The 24,576-nt window shown below is 43.9% G+C and overlaps 2 protein-coding genes across 4 annotated transcripts; both read right to left on the bottom strand.

The window, feature by feature from the left end:
* Positions 1-9,757: 9,757 nt before the first annotated feature.
* On the bottom strand, positions 9,758-19,332 carry LOC115133359 (E3 ubiquitin-protein ligase TRIM39-like). The gene is made up of 9 exons (XM_029666504.2): positions 18,451-19,332; positions 15,907-16,140; positions 14,326-14,537; positions 14,003-14,162; positions 13,748-13,843; positions 12,977-13,210; positions 12,313-12,460; positions 10,817-10,843; positions 9,758-10,613 (listed from the first exon to the last, which is right to left on the bottom strand). The coding sequence occupies exons 2-9, from the start codon at positions 16,114-16,116 to the stop codon at positions 10,075-10,077; spliced, it is 1,626 nt and encodes a 541-aa protein (XP_029522364.1). The 5' UTR covers positions 16,117-16,140; positions 18,451-19,332; the 3' UTR covers positions 9,758-10,074.
* On the bottom strand, positions 18,267-23,798 carry LOC115133360 (E3 ubiquitin-protein ligase TRIM47-like). 3 transcript variants are annotated; one of them, XM_029666505.2, is made up of 5 exons: positions 23,384-23,798; positions 21,887-22,046; positions 21,305-21,677; positions 19,619-19,858; positions 18,267-19,468 (listed from the first exon to the last, which is right to left on the bottom strand). In XM_029666505.2, exons 1-5 carry the CDS (start codon positions 23,433-23,435, stop codon positions 19,346-19,348), a joined length of 948 nt encoding a protein of 315 aa, XP_029522365.1. In that variant the 5' UTR covers positions 23,436-23,798; the 3' UTR covers positions 18,267-19,345. The 3 variants fall into 3 exon arrangements, with proteins under 3 accessions (XP_029522365.1, XP_029522367.1, XP_029522366.1); XM_029666507.2 differs by lacking the exon at positions 23,384-23,798 and adding an exon at positions 22,990-23,253; XM_029666506.2 differs by lacking the exon at positions 23,384-23,798 and adding an exon at positions 22,994-23,248.
* Positions 23,799-24,576: the final 778 nt, after the last annotated feature.

Raw genomic sequence — 24,576 nt, forward strand, 5'->3', positions numbered from 1 at the left:
CTGGTTATTTAAATAGGTATTCAGACACTTTCCTAGGAGACTCAAAATTGAGCTCAGGTGCATCCTCTTTCCATTGATCATCATTGATATGTTTCTAGAACTTGGACTCCACCTGTGGTAAATTCAATTGATTGAACATGATTTGGAAAGGCACACACCTGTCTATTTAACATCCCACAGTTGACAGTGCATGTCAGAGAAAAAAAAAACATGAGATCGATGGAGTTGTCCGTAGGCACAGATCTGGGTAAGGACACCAAAACATCTCTGCAGCATTGAAGGTCCCCAAGAACACGTTGGCCTCCATCATTCTAAATGGAAAAAGTTTGGACCCACCAAGACTCTGAGCGGGCCGTCTGGCAAACCTGAGGAATCGGGGAAGAAGTGCTTTGGTCAGGGAGGTGACCAGGAACCCTATGGTCACTCTGAAAGAGCTGCAGAGGTCCTCTGTGGAAACGGGAGAACCTTCTAGAAGGACAACAATCTCTGTTGCACTCCACCAATCTGGCCTTTATGGTAGATTGGCCAGACGGAACCACTTCTCAGTAAAAGGCACATGACAGCCCGCATGGAGTTAGCCAAAAGGCACCTAAAGGACTCTCAGACCATCAGATTATCTGGTCTGATGAAACCAAGAGTCAACTATTTAACCTGAATGCCAAATCAAATCAAATGTTACTGGTCACATACACATGGTAAGCAGATGTTAATGCGAGTGTAGCGAAATGCTTGTGCTTCTAGTTCCAACAGTGCAGTAATATCTAACAAACAATCTAACAATTCCCAACAACTACCTAATACACACAAATCTAAAGGTGTGAATGAGAATATGAACATGTAAGTATATGGATGAGCGATGGCCGAGCAGCATAGGCAAGGTGCAGTAAATGGTATAAAATACAGTATATACATGTAATATGAGTAACGTAAGATATGTAAACATTATTTAAGTGCCATTATTTAAAGTGGCATTATTTAAAGTGACTAGTGAACCATTTATTAAAGTATCCAGTGATTGGGTCTCAGTGTGGGCAGCAGCTTCTCTGAGTTAATGTTTGCTGTTTAGCAGTCTGATGGCCTTGTGACAGAAGCTGTTTCTCAATCTCTCGGTCCCAGCTTTGATGCACCTGTACTGACCTCGCCTTCTGGATGATAGCGGTGTGAACAGGCAGTGGCTCAGGTGGTTGTTATCCTTGATGATATTTTTAGACTTCCTGTGACATTGGGTGCTGTGGGTGTCATGGAGGGCAGGTAGTTTGCCCCCAGTGATGCATTGTGCAGACCGCACACCCTCTGGAGAGCCTTGAGGTTGAGGGCTGTGCAGTTGCCGTGCCAAGGTGTGATACAGCCCGACAGGATGCTCTCGATTGTGCATCTGCAAAGGTTTGTCAAGGTGTTAGGTGACTAGCCAAATTTCCTCAGCCTCCTGAGGTTGAAGAGGCGCTGTTGCGCCTTCTTCACCACACTGTCTGTGTGGGTGGACAATTTCAGTTTGTCTGTGATGTGTACTCCCACTGTGATCTTCTCCACTGCTGACCCTTCGATGTGGATAGGGGAGTGCTCACTCTGCTGTCCACGATCATCTCCTTTGTTTTGTTGACGTTGAGTGAGAGGTTGTTTTCCTGACACCACACACCGAGTGCCCTCACCTTGTCGTTGTTGGTGATCAAGCCCACTACTGTTGTGTCGTCTGCAAATTTGATGATTGAGTTGGAGGCATGCATGGCCACGCAGTTGTGGGTGAACAGGGAGTACAGGAGAGGACTGAGCACATACCCTTGTGGGGCCTTAGTGTTGAGGGTCAGTGAAGTGGAGATGTTGTTTCCTACCTTCACCACCTGGGGGCGGACCGTCAGGAAGTCCAGGTCCCAGTTGCACAGGGAGGGGTTGAGACTCAGGGCCTCCAGCTTGATGATGAGCTTGGAGGGTACTATGGTGTTAAATGCTGTGCTGTAGTCAATTAACAGCATTCTTACATAGGTATTCATTTTGTCCAGATGGAATAGGGCAGTGTGCAGTGCGATGGTGATTGAGTTATCTGTGGACCTGTTGGAGCAGTTTGCAAACTGAAGTGGGTCTAGGGTCGCCGGTAAGGTGGCAGTGATATGATCCTTGACAAGCCTCTCAAAGCACTTCATGTTGACAGAAGTGAGTGCTGTGGGGTTGTAGTCATTAGTTATCTTTGCCTTCTTGGGTACAGGAACAATGGTAACCATCTTGAAGCATATGGAGACAACAGACTGGGATAGGGAGCGATTAAATATGTCTGTAAACACACCAGTCAGCAGGTCTGCACATGTTCTGAGGATGTGGCTAGGGATGCCGTCTGGGCCAGCAGCCTTGCGAGCCTTTAGTCACGTCAGCCACTGACAAGGAGGGGGGGCAGCAGTCTTTGTTAGCGAGCCGCGAGGGTGGCACTGTATTATCCTCAAAACGGGCAAAGAAGGTGTTACTTATTTTCTAACATAATTTGCAAATAAATTCATAAAAAATCCTACAACGTGATTGTCTGGATTTTTTTTCTCATTTTGTCTGTCATAGTTGAAGTGTACCTATGATGAAAATTACAGGCCTCTCTCATCTTTTAAGTGGGAGAACTTGCACAATTGGTGACTGACTAAATACTTTTTTGCCCCACTGTAGGTGTGCCAAGCTTGTAACGTCATACCCAAGAAGACTGAAGGCTGTAATCGCTGCCAATGGTGCTTCAACAAAGTACTAAGTAAAAGGTCTTAATATTTATGTAAGAGAGTTAAATCAAGTAAATGAAAGCATGTTAAACGGTGATAGACCTTCATCAGGGTTGTGGTCAATTTGAATTGAAGGCACTTAATTCAGGAAGTGATGATTTTTTTTGTTTTTCTTGTAATTTATTTTTCTTAAATTATTTACCCCTTTTTTATGGTATCCAATTGGTAGTTATAGTCTTGTCTCATCAATGCAACTCCCCCACGGACTCGGGAGAGGCGAAGGTCGAGAGCAGTGCGTACTCGAAAACACAAACCAACCCAACCAAGGCCCACTACGTCTTGACACATTGCCCACTTAACCTGGAAGCCAGCCACACCAATGTGTCAGAGGAAACACCGTACACTTGGTGACCATTTCAGCGTGCACTGCGCCCGCCACAGGAGTCGCTAGTGCGCGATGGGACAAGGACATCCCTGCCGGCCAAACCCTCCCCTAACCCGGAAGACGCTGGGCCAATCATCTGCTGCCCCATGGGTCTCCCGGTCGCGGCCGGCTGTGATAGAGCCTGGACTTCAACCCAGAATCTCCAGTGGCACAGCTAGCACTGCGATGCAGTGCCTTAGACCACTGCGACACTCGGGAGGCCCATGTTAATTTAAAATGGAAAACTTTTGAAATAAATTGTTTCTACTTACACTGAACAAAAATATAAACACCAAGTGTAAAGTGTCGGCCCCATGTTTCATGAGCTGAAATAAAAGATCCCAGAAATTGTCCATACACACAAAAACTTATTTAGCTCAAATGTTGTACACAAATTTGTTTACATCCCTGTTAGTGAGTATTTCTCCTTTGCCAAGATAATCCATCCACCTGACAGGTGTGTCATATCAAGAAGCTGATTAAACAGCATGATCATTACACAGGTGCACCTTGTGCTGGGACAATAAAAGGCCACTCTAAAATGTGCAGTCACACAACATAATGCCACAGATGTTTCAAGCTTTGAGAGAGCGTGCAATTGGCATGCTGACTGCAGTAATGTCGACCAGAGCTGTTGCCAGAGTTTAATGTTCACTTTAAACCGCCTCCAACATCGTTTTAGGGAACTTGGCAGTACGTCCAACCTGCCTCACAACCGCATACCACGTGTATGGCGTTGTGAGGGCGAGCGGTTTGTTGCTGTGCCCCATGGGGGCGGTAGGGTTATGGTATGGGCAGTTATTAGCTATGGACAATGAACACAATTGCACTTTATCAATGGCAATTTGAATGCACTGAAATACTGTGATGAGATCTTGAGGCCCATTGTGAGGCCCATTTTTTTTATGTATCTGTGACCAACAGATACAGTGCCTTGCGAAAGTATTCGGCCCCCTTGAACTTTGCGACCTTTTGCCACATTTCAGGCTTCAAACATAAAGATATAAAACTGTATTTTTTTGTGAAGAATCAACAACAAGTGGGACACAATCATGAAGTGGAACGACATTTATTGGATATTTCAAACTTTTTTAACAAATCATTACATTTACATTTAAGTCATTTAGCAGACGCTCTTATCCAGAGCGACTTACAAATTGGTGCGTTCACCTTAAGACATCCAGTGGAACAGCCACTTTACAATAGTGCATCTAAATCTTTTAAGGGGGTGAGAAGGATTACTTTATCCTATCCTAGGTATTCCTGAAAGAGGTGGGGTTTCAGGTGTCTCCGGAAGGTGGTGATTGACTCCGCTGTCCTGGCGTCGTGAGGGAGTTTGTTCCACCATTGGGGGGCCAGAGCAGCGAACAGTTTTGACTGGGCTGCGCGGGAACTGTACTTCCTCAGTGGTAGGGAGGCGAGCAGGCCAGAGGTGGATGAACGCAGTGCCCTTGTTTGGGTGTAGGGCCTGATCAGAGCCTGGAGGTACTGAGGTGCCATTCCCCTCACAGCTCCGTAGGCAAGCACCATGGTCTTGTAGCGGATGCGAGCTTCAACTGGAAGCCAGTGGAGAGAGCGGAGGAGCGGGGTGACGTGAGAGAACTTGGGAAGGTTGAACACCAGACGGGCAGCGGCGTTCTGGATGAGTTGTAGGGGTTTAATGGCACAGGCAGGGAGCCCAGCCAACAGCGAGTTGCAGTAATCCAGACGGGAGATGACAAGTGCCTGGATTAGGACCTGCGCTGCTTCCTGTGTGAGGCAGGGTCGTACTCTGCGGATGTTGTAGCGCATGAACTTACAAGAACGGGCCACCGCCTTGATGTTAGTTGAGAACGACAGGGTGTTGTCCAGGATCACGCCAAGGTTCTTAGCGCTCTGGGAGGAGGACACAATGGAGTTGTCAAACGTGATGGCGAGATCATGGAATGGGCAGTCCTTCCCCGGGAGGAAGAGCAGCTCCGTCTTGCCGAGGTTCAGCTTGAGGTGGTGATCCGTCATCCACACTGATATGTCTGCCAGACATGCAGAGATGCGATTCGCCACCTGGTCATCAGAAGGGGGAAAGGAGAAGATTAATTGTGTGTCGTCTGCATAGCAATGATAGGAGAGACCATGTGAGGTTATGACAGAGCCAAGTGACTTGGTGTATAGCGAGAATAGGAGAGGGCCTAGAACAGAGCCCTGGGGACGCCAGTGGTGAGAGCGCGTGGTGAGGAGACAGATTCTCGCCACGCCACCTGGTAGGAGCGACCTGTCAGGTAGGACGCAATCCAAGCGTGGGCCGCGCCGGAGATGCCCAACTCGGAGAGGGTGGAGAGGAGGATCTGATGGTTCACAGTATCGAAGGCAGCCGATAGGTCTAGAAGGATGAGAGCAGAGGAGAGAGAGTTAGCTTTAGCAGTGCGGAGGGCCTCCGTGATACAGAGAAGAGCAGTCTCAGTTGAATGACTAGTCTTGAAACCTGACTGATTTGGATCAAGAAGGTCATTCTGAGAGAGATAGCGGGAGAGCTGGCCAAGGACGACACGTTCAAGAGTTTTGGAGAGAAAAGAAAGAAGGGATACTGGTCTGTAGTTGTTGACATCGGAGGGATCGAGTGTAGGTTTTTTCAGAAGGGGTGCAACTCTCGCTCTCTTGAAGACAGAAGGGACGTAGCCAGCGGTCAGGGATGAGTTGATGAGCGAGGTGAGGTAAGGGAGAAGGTCTCCGGAAATGGTCTGGAGAAGAGAGGAGGGAATAGGGTCAAGCGGGCAGGTTGTTGGGCGGCCGGCCGTCACAAGACGCAAGATTTCATCTGGAGAGAGAGGGGAGAAAGAGGTCAGAGCACAGGGTAGGGCAGTGTGAGCAGAACCAGCGGTGTCGTTTGACTTAGCAAACGAGGATCGGATGTCGTCGACCTTCTTTTCAAAATGGTTGACGAAGTCATCTGCAGAGAGGGAGGAGGGGGAGGGGGAGGAGGATTCAGGAGGGAGGAGAAGGTGGCAAAGAGCTTCCTAGGGTTAGAGGCAGATGCTTGGAATTTAGAGTGGTAGAAAGTGGCTTTAGCAGCAGAGACAGAAGAGGAAAATGTAGAGAGGAGGGAGTGAAAGGATGCCAGGTCCGCAGGGAGGCGAGTTTTCCTCCATTTCCGCTCGGCTGCCCGGAGCCCTGTTCTGTGAGCTCGCAATGAGTCGTCGAGCCACGGAGCAGGAGGGGAGGACCGAGCCGGCCTGGAGGATAGGGGACATAGAGAATCAAGGGATGCAGAAAGGGAGGAGAGGAGGGTTGAGGAGGCAGAATCAGTAGATAGGTTGGAGAAGGTTTGAGCAGAGGGAAGAGATGATAGGATGGAAGAGGAGAGAGTAGCGGGGGGAGAGAGAGCGAAGATTGGGACGGCGCGATACCATCCGAGTAGGGGCAGTGTGGGAAGTGTTGGATGAGAGCAAGAGGGAAAAGGATACAAGGTAGTGGTCGGAGACTTGGAGGGGAGTTGCAGTGAGGTTAGTGGAAGAACAGCATCTAGTAAAGATGAGGTCGAGCGTATTGCCTGCCTTGTGAGTAGAGGGGGAAGGTGAGAGGGTGAGGTCAAAAGAGGAGAGGAGTGGAAAGAAGGAGGCAGAGAGGAATGAGTCAAAGGTAGACGTGGGGAGGTTAAAGTCGCCCAGAACTGTGAGAGGTGAGCCGTCCTCAGGAAAGGAGCTTATCAAGGCATCAAGCTCATTGATGAACTCTCCGAGGGAACCTGGAGGGCGATAAATGATAAGGATGTTAAGCTTGAAAGGGCTGGTAACTGTGACAGCATGGAATTCAAAGGAGGCGATAGACAGATGGGTAAGGGGAGAAAGAGAGAATGACCACTTGGGAGAGATGAGGATCCCGGTGCCACCACCCCGCTGACCAGAAGCTCTCGGGGTGTGCGAGAACACGTGGGCGGACGAAGAGAGAGCAGTAGGAGTAGCAGTGTTATCTGTGGTGATCCATGTTTCCGTCAGTGCCAAGAAATCAAAAACTGAAAATTTGGGCGTGCAAAATTATTCAGCCCCCTTAAGTTAATACTTTGTAGCGCCACCTTTTGCTGCGATTACAGCTGTAAGTCGCTTGGGGTATGTCTCTATCAGTTTTGCACATCGAGAGACTGACATTTTTTCCCATTCCTCCTTGCAAAACAGCTCGAGCTCAGTGAAGTTGGATGGAGAGCATTTGTGAACAGCATTTTTCAGTTCTTTCCACAGATTCTCGATTGGATTCAGGTCTGGACTTTGACTTGGCCATTCTAACACCTGGATATGTTTATTTTTGAACCATTCCATTGTAGATTTTGCTTTATATTTTGGATCATTGTCTTGTTGGAAGACAAATCTCCGTCCCAGTCTCAGGTCTTTTGCAGACTCCATCAGGTTTTCTTCCAGAATGGTCCTGTATTTGGCTCCATCCATCTTCCCATCAATTTTAACCATCTTCCCTGTCCCTGCTGAAGAAAAGCATGCCCAAACCATGATGCTGCCACCACCATGTTTGACAGTGGGGATGGTGTGTTCAGGGTGATGAGCTGTGTTGCTTTTACGCCAAACATAACGTTTTGCATTGTTGCCAAAAAGTTCAATTTTGGTTTCATCTGACCAGAGCACCTTCTTCCACATGTTTGGTGTGTCTCCCAGGTGGCTTGTGGCAAACTTTAAACAACACTTTTTATGGATATCTTTAAGAAATGGCTTTCTTCTTGCCACTCTTCCATAAAGGCCAGATTTGTGCAATATACGACTGATTGTTGTCCTATGGACAGAGTCTCCCACCTCAGCTGTAGATCTCTGCAGTTCATCCAGAGTGATCATGGGCCTCTTGGCTGCATCTCTGATCAGTCTTCTCCTTGTATGAGCTGAAAGTTTAGAGGGACGGCCAGGTCTTGGTAGATTTGCAGTGCTCTGATACTCCTTCCATTTCAATATTATCGCTTGCACAGTGCTCCTTGGGATGTTTAAAGCTTGGGAAATATTTTTGTATCCAAATCCAGCTTTAAACTTCTTCACAACAGTATCTCGGACCTGCCTGGTGTGTTCCTTGTTCTTAATGATGCTCTCTGCGCTTTTAACGGACCTCTGAGACTATCACAGTGCAGGTGCATTTATACAGAGACTTGATTACACACAGGTGGATTGTATTTATCATCATTAGTCATTTAGGTCAACATTGGATCATTCAGAGATCCTCACTGAACTTCTGGAGAGAGTTTGCTGCACTGAAAGTAAATGGGCTGAATAATTTTGCACGCCCAATTTTTCAGTTTTTGATTTGTTAAAAAAGTTTGAAATATCCAATAAATGTCGTTCCACTTCATGATTGTGTCCCACTTGTTGTTGATTCCTCACAAAAAAATGCAGTTTTATATCTTTATGTTTGAAGCCTGAAATGTGGCAAAAGGTTGCAAAGTTCAAGGGGGCCGAATACTTTCGCAAGGCACTGTACATATCTGTATTCCCAGTCATGTGAAATCCATAGTTTTGGGCCTAACAAATGTATTTAAATTGACAGATTTTCTCCTACTAACTGTAAATCTGTAAAATCTTTGAAATTGTTGCATGTTGCGTGTATATTTTTTGTTCAGTATGGGTATTGGGAAGTCTGTTGTTTAATTGAAGTTTACTTTCTGAATTGACTGCCTTCATTTCCAATTCCAATTGACCCTAAACCTGGCCTACATGAAATCACATCTGAATACTCAAGAGTACTCTCAAAGAGATCCTATTCAATTACTCTAATTCCTAATTCTAAACATTCCCAAACTTTAACTGGAGTTGTTCAGTCTGATGCTGATCCTCCTCTTCTTGCTCATAACCCATTTGACCTTGTGGAAGTGTCTTCTTAATGTTCGAGGGGAAGCACTGACACCATCTGGGAGTTTTCCAACACTAAACAGTCATGGGAAGATTATAACACTGATGTGTGTAATACTATCGGACGTCACCTTCCCCTTTCCCAGTACTTGTATGGGCTGGGAACTCTCTGTGGTAACTTATTTACAGTACTTTTACAGTACATCCTGCATTATACAACAATGAGAACACTGCAACTAGTAACTTTACAAAGTAAAATACTGTTACTTAGTTGCATAATACTGTACATTTGAAAAACTGTAGAGCGGCTGCATTAGTTTGAAATTGTATAGTTAGGTTAATGAAATGATTGGAAGCCATTTATTTTTGCAACTCGCTGTTTTCTTGTTTGTGTATTTATGACATCAAAAAATAAATGGGCTAATGTTGCACAATCCAGGTGTGGAAATCTTTTACAGACTTACTCAGAAAGACTCACACTTGTAATCACTGCTAAAGGTGCTTCTACAAAGTATTGACTCAGGGGTGCTAATACTTACGAAAATGAGATATTTCTGTATTTTATTTGGGCCATTATGGGTTATTGTGTGTAGATTGCTGATAATGTTTTATTTATTTAATCCATTTTGAATTCAGGCTGTAACATGACAAAATGTGGAATAATGTGGGGTATGAATACTTTCTGAAGGCACTGTAATTGTATGTGTGGGGTACAGGTTAAACACTATTATTTCACAAAGAGTGAGTCCATGTGACTTGTCAAGCTAATTTCTACTCTTGAACTTATTTAGGCTTGCCATAACAAAGTGTTGAATACTTATTGACTCAAGACATTTCAGATTTTCATTTTTTATTAATTTGTAAAAGTTTCTAAAAATATAATTCCACTTTGACATTATGCGGTATTGTGTGTAGGAAAGTGACAAAACGTTTCAATAATACATTTTAAATCCGGGCTGTAACACAACAAAATGTGGAAATAGTGTGTGAATTTTCTGAAGGCACGGTGTACAAAACTATTAATTCAAATATTTATATGTGTAATAAAGTACAACATTTGTATCTGACCCTAACCCAACCCTAAACCTAGCTGTAGCCCTAATCCTAGCCTGAAACAAGTATTTCACCTTCAATGCCAAACAATGATTGATCAGCTTATTTCTGTGATGACCAGTGGATCTGAGTTCTTCTTCCCATTCAGAAGATGTGGGCTGAGATATGGATACATTTCCCCAGTGAAGGAATACCCAGTGAAAGAATATATATGAGCCTTAGCTTCCACATCATAAAAAGACACCAACCCTTCCTCATAATCCACAAACACCCCCACCTTCTGGGGTTTCTCCATCAGTGACAAGAGAAAAGGAGGGTCCCCCAAGGCTCCGTATTGGTCCCCATTATAATGCACTATTGCCCAGTAACCATTAGTAGGATTCACAGAGAGTTGCCCCTTCCTGTTGGCATCTCCTCTTGCAATTCCCAGATCCCAACCCGTCTTGTTCCCGACATCCACCTCCCAGTATGATCTCCCAGACGTTAACATGTTGTGCCCCAGCACGCTGCCGAAGTGATCAAAGCGATCCGGACGGTCAGGGAGGTCCTGTATCTTCCCTCCGTCTCTCACCTCTTTCCCGTCCTCAGAGAGAACCAGCTGTATGTTGGCTGTGTCTGGGTCCAGGGTCACATCAACTGAATAATATCAGATATGGACGTTATTGTTATGACAAGATACAGCACAGTATTTGGGCATGTACAAGGCCTATCAGTTGGCCTGAATGAAGTTAAAATGTGGCCTACTACAAAGTGAATGTGGTTGAGATCGATGTATGCTAATGAAGATTGAAGTCTTTATATACTAATCTATTACTACCCTGAAATGTAACAATACACACCTGCAAACTTCAGGATCCTCTCAAGTTCTGTGGAAGAAACACATTTTTGGGCTGTCATGGTCAATTGTAGTATGACAAAGCTAAACAAAGAATACAGCAATGTATGCAGATTATATGTCTAAAATGTACAGTGCATTAAAAAAGTATTCAGACCCCTTTGACTTTTTCCACATTTTGTTACCTTACAGCATTTTTCTAAAATGTATTCAATTGTTGTTTCCCTAATCAATGGGGGGACCATACCCCATAATGAAAAAGCAAAAATTTGTTTTCTGTTTTTTTTTTGCAAAAAAAAAAAGAAATATCACATTTATTGTTCGATCGGGTTCAAGTCCGGGTACTGGCTGGGCCACTCAATGACATTCAGAGACTTGTCCCGAAGCCACTCCTGCGTTATCTTGGCTGCGTGCTTAGGGCCGTTGTCCTGTGCTCTGGAGCAGGTTTTCATCAAGGATCTCTCTGTACTTTGCTCCGTTCATCTTTCCCTTGATCCTGACTAGTCTCCCAGTCTCTGCCGCTGAAAAACATCCCCACCGCATGACGCTGCCACCACCATGCTTTACCGTAGGGATGGTGCCAGGTTTCCTCCAGACGTAACGGTTAGCATTCAGGCCAAAGTGTTCAATCTTGTTTTCATCAGACCAGATAATCTTGTTTCTCATGGTCTAATTCCTTTAGGTGTCTTTTGGCAAACTCCAAGCGGGCTAAAATGTACTTTTAACTGAGGATTGGCTGCCGTCTGGCCACTCTACCATAAAGGCCTGATTGGTTGAGTGCTACAGAGATGGTAATCCTTCTGGAAGGTACTTCCATTTCCACAGAGGAACTCTGGAGCTCTGTCAGAGTGACCATTGGGTTTTTGGTCACCTGCTTGACCAAGGTCCTTCTCCTCGATTGCTCAGTTTGGCTGGGCGGTCAGCTCTAGGAAGAGTCTTGGTGGTTCCAGAACCTTTAAGAATGATGAAGGCCACTGTGTTCTTGGGGACCTTCAATGCATTTTTTGGTACCCTTCTCCAGATCTGTGCCTCAACACAATCCTGTCTCGGAGCTCTACAGACAATTCCTTCGACCTCATGGTTTGGTTTTTGCTCTGACATGCACTGCCAACTGTGTGACGTTATATAGACAGGTGTGTGCCTTTCCAAATCATGTACAATCAATTGAATTTACCACAGGTGGACTCCAATCAAGTTGTAGAAACATCTCAAGGCTGATCAATTCTAACAGGATACACCTGAGCTCAATTTCGAGTCTCACAGCAAAGGGTCTGAATACTTAAGTAAATAAGGTCAAAATAAATTAGCTAAAAAAATGTAAAACCTGTTTTCGTTTGGTCATTATGGCGTATTGTGTGTAGATTGATGAGGAAATGTATTTATTTAATCCATTTTTAGAAAAAGGCTGTAACGTAAACAAAATGTGGAAATAGTCAAGGGATCTGAAAACTTTCCGAATGCACCGTATATGTATGGTTTTCAACACTGTTGTCATCTCACCAATCGAGGAGAGCTTCTCAAGCTCCTGCTCAATTTTCTCCATCATGGCTGAACGGCTGCTTCTCATGGTACCAAAGGAGACTTCAGTATCAAGTAAGACCTCAGTCCAGTCTCTACCGTCACCCAGCCCCGACAGAGATGGGAAGGTCTGGTGGAGAGACAGATGGAGAGGAAAGAGAGAGGGAAAAAGAGACAGTCACAGAGAAAGATGATTCAACAGTTTTATTTCGTTATATCATTATAGTGTATAATTATATAAATCAAATTCAAAAAACAATTTGACAGACAATAGTCACCCAGTCCAGTACAATCCATGCATTTCACACATACTGGTACACAAACACATGCATCAACCAACTTAGGAACAGCTTGCGGACTTTTCAGTCACCTAGCCCCATACAGAGTGCGAGCAGCTTGCAAACTCTTCAATCATATAGCGCAATAAAGAGTGCGAGGAGCTTGTAGACTGTTCAGTCATCTTCCCCAATACAATGCGAGCAGCTCGCAGGCTGTTCAATCACTTTAGCCCAATACAGAGTGAGTGCGAGCAGCTTGTAGGCTGTTCAGTCAACTAGAGTGATACAGTGCCGGGGAGGAATCATTTGTGGATGATCTATGCCGCTCACAGAGCAAAAGGGTTAAACGTTCAAGTAAAGTCGCTCACCTGCAGGAAGTGAATGTGATCCTCTAGGTTAGCAACGTCCTCCAGCTGACCGATGATGTCTCTCAGCTGTCTGATCTCTTTCTGCAGCTCTTGGGTGAGTTCTTCTGCCTCTCGCTCCATGTCCTGTTGCCTCTTCTCCAGGGGCCTGAGAGCCTCTCGCCGGGTCTCCTCTACAGTGGTCATCACTACTTCAAACACAGAGTCTATGTCCCTCCTCTCCCTGTCCAGTTGGGCCTAAAGGGATAGGTGGTGGACAACAACTCAGTATCACCTCAATGTTTCTCTCATTCCCTCTCTGTTTTTGCCTCTCTGTCGGTCTCACTTTTCACTTGGCTTTTCTCTGTGCTTGTCTCACTCTCTGTGCGTGTACCGTATGTCTCATGTGCATACAGAAAGAGAGCTGGAGACGTCTCACACTCTGTACCTCTTGTCCCTCTCTGTGTGCAACGGGACTCTCTGTCTCATGTTTAACTGTCTCACTGCTACAGTGCTCCACCTCTGGACTTGTAGTACCTCACTCAGACTGACACAGGACTCCCCTTGCAGGCATATACCTAATGTATTTGTGCATGCAGTCCTTATTTTTTATTTTTTTTACTATCTTTTCTCTCTCTCTCTCTCTCTCTCTCTCTCTCTCTCTCTCTCTCTCTCTCTCTCTCTCTCTCTCTCTCTCTCTCTCTCTCTCTCTCTCCTTGTAAAGCACTGTTACAGCACAGCTCTGTGCTTGCAGGTAGACATGTAGTACCTCACGCTGAATCACTCAGGACTCACCTTGCAGAGGTCCATGGATTCCCTGATCTCCTCCGCCTTTCTCTCTCTCTCCAGGATCCTTTCCTGCATCTCAGCCAGGCTGCCGCCCAGCTCACCCTTGTAAATGAAATAAAAAAAACATGTAAAGAAATAGGAACACATCATACATTAATTTATCATTATTAATGTAGTAATCACGCAATACACACTCTCCTTCCGACTCACCCAATACTATACACATAGCCATCATTGAACCCTTAGGAATTATGACCTCACCTTCTTCTTGTCCCACTCCGTTTCTGTGGAGACAACCTCGTCACCCTCCTCCATGCAGAGGGCACAGACACAACGACCCTCGGCCCTGCTGTACAACTCCAGGGGTCGACCATGGGTCAGACAGGCCCTCCCATCCAGGTCATCCACAGGGGCCACCAACCTATGTATACACATGTTTACACTTTCCAATCAAGAAAAGTAAGAATAAAAAACAAGTGTATCCAAGTGTGTTTTCTGGTGTTATTTCCTATTATGTAAATTCTGAGTTTCTTCAAGTTCTATGGTATGAATTGTGATTAAGAATCAATAAAGTCAAAGTCAACCTGTGACCCTTCAGCCTGTCTGCAGAGGTGTGGGTTTGCAGGTGAGTCTCACAGTATGAGGCCAGGCACAGCAAGCAGGACTTATGGGCCTTGAGTTTCCTCTCAGTGCAGACATCACAGGCCACCTCGCCCAAGGCTCCGGAATATTCCTCTGGCTTCCTATCCTGGGCCTTCTTCAGTTCTTGGATTAGGGACCTGAGGATGATGTTCACCTGTGGGTAACATTGTATTGCGCTATTATGCTTTGTTTATGCATTCATTATTCAATCTTAATACAACTTTATTTATCACCTCAGGGACAATTAAGAAAAGCAAACCAGTTTTTTATTCCTTATTTTATCCGGTGAGTTGACTGATAATACTATGTTATTTACGTCAATGACTTGCAGAAAGTTATAAAACATAGTCAAAATGTATACTTAACAGACAAAATATATAAGCAAGCAAAAAAACACAAACAATCGAAAATGTCATAGAAACATAAGATCGAGCATAGAATCATAAGAAACACGTTCTTCCTTAAAAAGGTCCTCAGGCACCGATTCCTCCAATTTCAGCAAACTCGGTAGACTCAGGCGTACTCAACTCTTACCCTACGAGGTCCGGATGACCGCTGGTTTCCTGTTCTACCTGATAATTAATCTCACACACCTGGTGTCCCGGGTCTAAATCAGTCCCTGGTTAGAGGGGAACAATGTAAAAATGCAATGGAACTGACTTCGAGGTCCAGAGTTGAGTTTGAGGGCTGTAAGACCATTCCATAAGCAAGGTGCAAAATAGCTTAAGGCAGATTTCCCTAACTCTGTCGAGATCTAAGGGATCTCCAGGGTGAGCCATCCCTGAGACCGTGTTTGATTTCTGTAGGATAACAGAGAAGTGAGGTACGCAAGAGGGATTTATAAACGAAAAAATGTGCAATGCATCTATGAAACTTCAAACTTGGCAAGTCTACTTTCTGGTACAGAGTTCAGTGATGTGTGGTTGAAACTAGCAACCGTAATAAAGTGTAGTGCAGAAACTGCATCCAGTGACTTCAATACAGTGGCAGCTGAGTTCATATTAGATGTTATCGCCGTAGTCTAAGACAGGAGTGAATGTCGACTGAACTATTTGTTTACTGCTATTGAACGAAAGGTATGACATGTTCCGTTAAAAGAAGCCCGTTCTTAACTAACTCATCTACATGCTCTTTGAAGGAAAGCCTATGATAAATCTAGATGCATGTATGCATAAATCATCAGACACATTTTTGTGATTTGAAAAAAAATCCATATACTTGGTTTTTACCTGCATTACATACCAATATTCAGCTCAACCAAGGTTACAAGTGTCATTATCAACACATTCTCCACATAAAAAAAATTAAGTACACAACAGACATCATTCCCCAATACAATACATCCACCCCAACCACATGTGACGTATTTATGTTGATGTAAATACTAACTAGTGGGGAAAATGGCTGAGACAGGATGTGTTATATTGAGTTTTTCTAGCACTTAAAATGTCTGGACTGCCTTATTACTTGTGGGTTTCTCCATAAATGCATCTTGAAGAAGAAGAGGAAGACTAATACTTCACCTGCGGGTTACCCCTCAGATGCTTCTTGCAGAGGGGGCACGTGAGGTCATTCAAGTGGAGGTTGCGGCCCAGGCAGGACTGGCAGAAGCTGTGGCCACATTGGGTGGTGACGGGGTTTTCAAACAGGTCCAGACAAATAGAGCAGTAGAGATGGTGCTTGATCAGAATGGGGGTGTCCATGTTGACGGAGTGTAAGGAAGAGGAGGCCATGTCTGGAGCTGGAGTCCTTTAAACCTGTCAATATCAAGTATTTCAAAGTGTTTGTCGTTTGCAATTTGATAAATAAAAAAGTTGAAAGAGGTGTTGTTGGAGATTCATTATTTATCATTAATACCCTGCTGAAAAAAAACAGCATTGACCAGCTGATCATGCTGGTGACTTCACGGTGTTTTGGACAATGATGACCAGCATATGCTGGTGATGCTGGTAACCATCATCAAAGTGCTTAATGATTTATTTTTTCCCAAATACAGTGGCGACAACAGGCCTGCAAGCAGTGTTGCCAACTCCTCAGTAAGGAAAGTAGCTATTGGCTGTCCTAAAAGTAGTTAAATGACGTCATCGCCGAATTTGCATAATTGGCCATGTGCATGTAATGGCGATGGACGCTGTAGGAGAGAGGAATAACATGGGTGCAATAATTGAATAACATAGATTTCTAAATTCATTTTGCAACGGTCGCGCACGCGACACGAGCGGTGTGGTCAGCCCGTCCCAAAATTAATATAATTGGTTGAGAGTTTGTTTTGATATTTGATCACACCAAACGCGATCACCTGCATGTAGTGATCGCGTTTGGTGTGGGGGGGACAAAATACATTTATGCACGATGGGGCACAGCCGGTTTGGGTTCCGTGTAAACAGGCTGACCACACCGTTCGTGTCGCGTGCGTTGCAACATAAATGTTATTCAATTATTGCACCCACACTGCTCGCTGGCGGCAACGAGCGTCTGCGTTGCCAAGGGCTAAAATAGAAATCTATTTCTGACACAGATTGCGCTGCAAGTCCTGCCTCACCCATCTCCTCATTGGTTTATAGAAGCGGGTACCCACGTGCCATCTCCTCATTGGTTATACCCACGTGGGCGACTGAGAGATGAACGATGTCAGTGTCGGTAACGCACCTAATTTATGAAAGTTGCCAATCGCAATATAAAGTCAAGAGAAGAAAAAGCCTGGAAGGAAGAGAGATGACTAGATACAATTGGGTTGACCGTTTTATGTGTGGATTAAATGGTGGAGTAGAGGACCTTGTGCATTTCAGGTAAAATAACAACTCAATGTTTATATCCCAGGACAAATTAGCTAGCAACAGAAAGCTAGCTAAATAGGACAAATTATCTAGCAAGTGGCAAGCTAACTAGCTAAATTGCCATAAATGTTTAATGCTTTTCGACCGGTCCCCATATTAATATAATTGGTTCAGAGTTTGTTTTGATATTTAAACCTGCGTGTCATGATCGCGTTTGGTGTGGGGGGACAAAATAAATGTATGCACGATGGCACACGCGCAGCCTGTTTGGGTTCCGTGTTAGACCATGCTGGACCAGTATAGACCCGCATGGACCAGCATCACCAGCCTAAACTCGTCACCAGCATACCAGCTTGACTAGCTAGTCGGCCAGCCTAACCAGCTAGATGATGCTGGTCGGCCAGCATAAGCAGATAGAACATGCTGGTCATACCAGCTTGAACAGCATCAGAAAAGCATGGACCATCTTGAAATTTAGTCGAGTATATGCTGTTTTTTTCAGCAGGGTAAGTATTCATCATTCACTGAGAGACTAAAAGCATATCAGCGACGTCATCTCTTTCCAATGCTGCCTCTCAAGTTTTGATGAAAGGAAGGAGTTTGTGCTTTCTAGGTCTTACTTTTAACTACCCACAAGTCAGAATTTTGGAGATTCTGGAAGGTAGTTGCACCACTGAATTACAGTGAATTACTGCCCTCTGGTGGTCGGAGTACAGTAAACTCCAGAGGACATTGTCTACTGAGGTAAGTAAATGAATTAGCCAAATGAGAGTGAGCAGTGAGCACACAGACATGCGGGTATGCCCACAGATGGTCTGACTGGCGCACCTAGGTAATGAGACAAGCCCGAAGGCACTTGTGTACCTACAGTAACTTCCGTATCACAATAATCAGAACACAATAAAGAATAAAACAACCACAAACAGGAAACATAATAGCAGTATATGATAGAAGTGTACTTTTTTTTAATATGTTTTGACTATATTTTAAAGAGTTATTAAATAAGGGAAATTGTTGACTGGTTTTGATACAGAAATGAGAAAAACATTGTCGTAATTATTGTAATGTGTCAAAATGTACAATAAGTATATCTATAGTACAGTACCTTAATTTCATCTAATTTATTACATGTATAAGCATTGTATGTGTCAATCATACTTACATTGTACATCATCAACCAAAAACAATCAATTACAAATGACATGTATACCTAATTTCTTGACAGTAGCATGATGTACACTTAAAAGTAATACACTGTTATATATGCAACAAAGAAAGTATTGCCAGTACCTTTCAGATGATGTGAACTTCCTTTACTCTGGGCTCATATGGGCATCCTTTACTTTGTCCCATTCCTTTTCTCCTTTGAGTTTCATTTCAGCTAAAATAATGACCAGTTCCCTTTCCGTGAAGGAGGTATGTATTCATCGGTAGTAGAATTGGCCTATGCATGGGTGTGTGGAAAACCTGTTTATGCGTGTGTGTCAGAGGAGCCTGGTGGGAGGAGCACGGGCTCATTGTAATGCCTGCAATGGAATTAAGTGGAACGGTATCAAACACAACCCTATGGAAACCACGTTTGACTCCATTCCATTGACTCCATTCCAGCCATTACAATGACCCCATCCTTCTATAGCTACTTCCATCCCTCTCCTCTGGTATGCACATGCAGTTTCTTTTACTTGAGAATTGAAAGTCAAACACCTTTCCACTAGGCTAACGATAGGCTACAGTATTTACTTAATCCAATGACAAACTCTGCTAAATGCACAATCCCAAATTCGTACAACCCTGCATAATACTTGATTGGTGGTCATACTTTCTCTGGCACGGTACTAAACATTTTTAATAAATTCTAAGATAAATGATATATATATATATAAATAAATTACAATCACATTCACATTTACTCTGGTCAAATTGTAACAATACATAAATAATCAACCATGGCTGCACACTGTGGATAGGATAGGCACAATGATAAACTCGAAATAAGCATAAAGTGATACACATTAAAGTCACATTTCCTTTGGTAAAATGCTAAGTCAAGGTTACAATGAACAAATAGTTCCCGATATTTCTCATTGTAAAAAAATCCCTTGAGGACAGACAAAAAGGCCGAACGATGTTAAACAATCATAAAATGTTCCTGAGTAAAAAGACATGTCTTATTTTAGGAGGAGGCTCAATGTAGTTTTCTACTATCTCTTGAGGATATTTCTAGTTTCCCCTGTAGTTCTTGGATCAGGGACTTGATGATGTGTGACCAGTCCTTGTTGTGTAGAGGAGTGGACAGTGATGGAAATCTCTATATGTAGAGGAGGGAAACCCGTCAAAAAGAGTAACAACTTGTTGTTTGGCTCGTTTGTGTTGTGAAATTAAATATATATATATATATATATATATTGGCCAAAAATGTTCACTTTGATTTATAAAGACAGGAAATGGGGACACTGACTTGCAGAAGGGTGAGGTGGTCCTCGGTGTGTGAGAGCTGCTCCAGCGCAGTGCTTTTCCTCTGTAGCTCAGTGATTTCCTGCTCCAGCTCTTTGACGAGCCCCTCAGCCCGCCTCTCTGCTGCTTTCTGCTTCTCCTCAGTCACGTCAACGAGCTCCGCTGATTGTTGGAGGTCCTCCATCTTCTTCAGTCTCTCCTGGATCATCTGCTGAAACTTCATCATGGACTTCTTTAGCTTAACCTGTGGATGAGTCGGTGGACTTCAAATCAGAAGAACGTACAATATCAGTCAACTCTCTAAGTTGGGAAAAACGTTTAAAAATATCTGCGGACTCAGTTGAATCATATCTGCATTTTGGCCTGATGTTTGAAAACCCTGAATCGCTTACAGTACATACTGTATGTACGGATGCATGTACAGATTCTTACAGATACAGTATCTCTGAATGTTAGGTGTATGTTCTGTACATTTATTTAAAAAATGATTTAATGACTTTGTGACGGAGAAGTTCGTCACTGGCAGCGGGCAGGATTTGGTCAACTAACACACCCACACTCATCTCCCCATCCCTGCTCCGTTTTCAGCTACATTAGCAACGTGGGTCGACAAGTTCATTTGGCGATCTCAGGTCATATTGCACACATCACTCTTACCTCCCGTCAGTAACAGTTGGGTATGGTATGAAGAATTCGCAGGCAAGATTTCATGTTTAATCTAAGTGATGTTTTTTGTACTTTTGTACTCAATGTTTTGGATCACCGCTCTATTTGTTTCGGTTTCTCTCTCCGTCTCTGTAGCTTCTGGGTATGCTGGAATAAGGACTACTAAAAATGCTGACCCAGTACGTCCTGTCCTTTGACCTTTTGATCTGTGTAAATGGCCACAAAATCCTGATGCACAGTATCCCGACGTCTCTTAAACAAATCAGACGGATCAACACCCTCCTCACCTTCCTATAGTTTCTCCGAACACTTCTAGATCAACTACCGGAGGTGCGAGTAGCCATGGAGGATTGATAGGAAAAGCTACTTCAAGCTACTTCAACACAGTCCCATCTCCTTCGCCTCGGTATTACCCACCCACCGCTTGTGTTCTGTCTTCGCTTATGTTCCCTGCATGCCTGTAAAATCCCTTTCACGGGATGAGACACCCCTTGTCCCGGTAGGTTGACCCAATAATCAATTGCCAGCTGCGGTCTTCTAATCTGCAATGGCATATCCCCCATCTCCACCTGTAGTGCAGCCAATGGGGAGGTCTGAAACGTCCCACTACATACTCTGAGTCCTTGACATCTGGCCTTTCCAATGAGGTGCGGGCTGACGAACCATACGCTATACTACCAAGGTCTATTACAGATCGGATCAATGCAACATACATGGTCCTCAATGAGGAACGACCAGCCCCCCACTCTTTCCCCATCAAACAGCAGTACGGTTTTCTTTCAGAATCACTATGTAAACAAACACACTTGCACAGAAGTGCTTTTACGGCTCCGCCAGCGTTTTATTTGGTAGAGTTTAAGTTTAATATAGGCTTAAGTTTGAGTTAAGGCTTTTCAGTTTAGCCTTCTGGCCTACTCTACGTGACAGACTTGGTACATAAACTGTTGAATGAATGCAATGTGAAATCTCAACATGCTAACTATAATTTTCCACCAAAAATAAAACATTAATGTATTTGTCTTGCCTTCCTTTTTGTTGCTTCCATGGCGATGGTGACCACCCGATGACCCCTGTGATCAGTCTGGACACACATAGCACAGATGCAGGTCTGATCGCTCCGACAAAACCTGGCCAACTGCCTCCCGTGGAGTCTACAGACAGGCTCATCAAGGTTCTTCCACACAGTGACCAGTGGATGGCGCCCTAGAGCCGAGTCCCTGTAGTGAGGCTCCAGGTGCATCTCACAGTACGAGGCCAGGCACACCAGACATGACTTCACTGCTCTACACCGCTTTTCTGGACAGATATCGCAGGGCACCTCACCTGCTCTGAGTGCGGCTTGGTTTTCCTCCCGCGGTGCAACATTATGTAGGGTTGGCTTCGTTTTTAGCTGTGGCCTGATAGGGGAAGCGGTGTAAAAGTGTGTAAAAGTTGCACACACTCTATAGCTGTGTACCCATTTTATACACATTCAACTATTTGGAGTTGAGCATTATATTAAGTGTGCAACTTTCTTTTTTATTATATACTGTATTTAATGTACTATTCAGTCAGCGCCTCTCCTACTGTTTTGTGTGTGTGTGTGTGTCAATGCGTGGCTTTTTACCTTATGGGGAAACATGTCATACAGAGAGGACACTGGCAGGCACCATGGAGTCTCCAGTACTCCCCGATACAGCCCAGGCAGAAGCGATGGCCACAGGGGATAGAGACTGGATTGGTGAAGTCATCGAGACAGATGCAGCATTGAGGCAGTGCAGACATCCCTGAGAATAGAACAGAATAAATTGATTGTTTTTTCCCCGTGGAGGAACTTGTTTTTTTTGGAGTGAAATCAGGAAATGGTTTGGTACATGGGTATAGAGAAGAAGAAAAATCCAGAAAAAATGAGCGTTGTTTGGAAGCATTATCAGTTGTAGGATATTGGCTACATTTTTTTATAGTTATTGTACAGATAAATAAAGGAAGGCGGCATCTGGGAATTGACACACTCATACACAGGAATGCAAGATCACAATGTCATCATAGTGATGGTTATAAAACGCCATGGCCTGAGTCCCAAATGTCACCCTATTCCCTATTCCCTGTTCAAATGTAGTGCACAATAAAGGGAATAGGGTGCCATTTAGGATGCATGCAACCCCATATAAAGAAAAAGTGTTCCCGGAACTGTGCGTTGTGTAACACTTTATAAATCCTCAGTGTAATCTGAACATTAGTGATAATGCTGCTTCCTCTGTGACTTGGAACAGAGATAGTTAACCCATTAGTGACAAGAGGCCATTGGACAGTAAACTGTCCATAGCCATTCATACAAACAAAACATACCACAGAACCGCTGAGGCTCTTTGGATTACTTTAATAGGAACACTTATTGGGCAGGTTTCCCCAAACACAGATTAAACCTAGTCCTGGACTAAGAAGCACTTTTAATGGAGAATCTCCACAGAACGTGTATTTTAGTCCTGAACTAGGCTTCAAAAAAAGGCACAGCATCCATCAACCACAACAGAAGCAACTGACCACATACACATGTTTAGATGACAGCTTACTTTTAGCAACTGTTCCACCACCTCTGGCTCTAACTCCTTCTACAGGCACATACAGCATGGCACCACAGTGTAGAAAAACATCAAATGAAAAGTACTTTCATTTATTAATACTAGTGATGTTCATCTAATAATATAAATGATCCAAAACTCATTTTACCTACCAGCTCTGTGCCAAGGATGACGAATTGTCAAGTCAGGTCCTAGGCTTACAGTGGCACAAGTGTGTATGTGCTATAAACTAGTACTCTCACAAGGCGAGGATACGCCTTGTCACTGCTGGTAAAGGGGACGTACATTTGGACTCTGAACGAGCTGTATTGCAGCATCCTTATAAACATATTCTTATAAACTTTCCCTAAAGTGGAGTTGTTCCTTCCTTGTTCACTCTAATCAGTTGTACTTTACCCTCTTTGCAAATCTTACATACACAACACAAAAAATATATGACAAAAAATGTAAATAAGGCATCATTTCACACACACGTGATCTCAGCAGTGACAACTTGTAATTCCTTTCTAACTTTTATCATTGCTTGTTATCAGGAAACGAACCTCTGTCACCAACAACTGGATTTTCCGGTTTTTGTACGGGATCTAGTTTCATGCGTTTATTTTACGTCTGCGACGTTAGATTATGAGGAAACAAATTCTACATACACCTCCGGATTTCAATACATCAGAGGAAAATGGTCAAGTGTGCCACGTCCTTTAATTTTGTGTTGACACCTTTCACGGTGTCTGTATCTTCACTTCGCGGTACTGGATAGAGCTCTCAACCTGTATTTGTACTTCTTTATCCAATCTATGAAAATGGCCAACAACTCAGACTTCTTTTTCATGCTGTAAAGTTAAACATAAGGGTAAAGATTCCCGGGGGAGAAAAAGCCAAAGAATAAGTAGATGTGTGAGTTTTCCAGCACGTCATAAAAAAGACACCCGTCCTTTCTCGTAATCCACACACACACCGACTCTTCTCGGCTTGGGGTTCAAGTAGATGGTGGTGACGCTTCGAACATCCCGTCTACGTCATTGCATCACTGCTGCATAACATTTGCGCCCCTAGGCAACTATACTGATGCAGGTACCTTTTGCAAATGGTCGCATGCGATTGGACACATGGAGGAGAGAATCATTTTCGCAGTATCCTCAAAACCATGTATTTTTGACACAACTGCTGACAGCTACAGGGACATAAACACAAAAAATGCTGATTGGAGACAAGAGTCCACGATAGTAGGATTGCCAGGTCAGTTTAGTAGTGAGATTGTGCTAGATTTGGCTAGTTAGCGTTAGCTAGCTAACCTAGCCAATGAGGTGTGTGTGTGAAAGAAATAGTAAAATAAATTATACTAGTTACTACCCCTGATAACTTTACCAAAATAATCATGTTTGAAAGCGTGTGAGTGTGTATGCTATATAAATAGTAATAGAAATGGTAGATACTACTGTACCCCTGATAATTTGGTCAGATGTGTGTGTCTATGTGTACAGTAGGTGACATGTCCATGATAGCTATCTAATAACTATAGTTATGCTAGGTAATGGTTTGGCTTATCATGTTCATGTCTATGTAGAAGAAGACTGTAGGAGGAAGTGGAGAGGACTCAGGGACAGGTATCAGAGAGAGAGAAGGGCAGAGAAAGAGAAGAGGTCTGGGTCAGCAGCTTCAGGCCAGCAGCCTTGGCACTTCTGCCACATTCTTTCTTTTCTGGGTCCATTTATTGTGCCTAGGGCAACGAGTGGCA

The sequence above is a fragment of the Oncorhynchus nerka genome, linkage group LG8 (assembly GCF_034236695.1).
Source record: "Oncorhynchus nerka isolate Pitt River linkage group LG8, Oner_Uvic_2.0, whole genome shotgun sequence".
In the NCBI taxonomy this organism is placed as follows: domain Eukaryota; kingdom Metazoa; phylum Chordata; class Actinopteri; order Salmoniformes; family Salmonidae; genus Oncorhynchus; species Oncorhynchus nerka.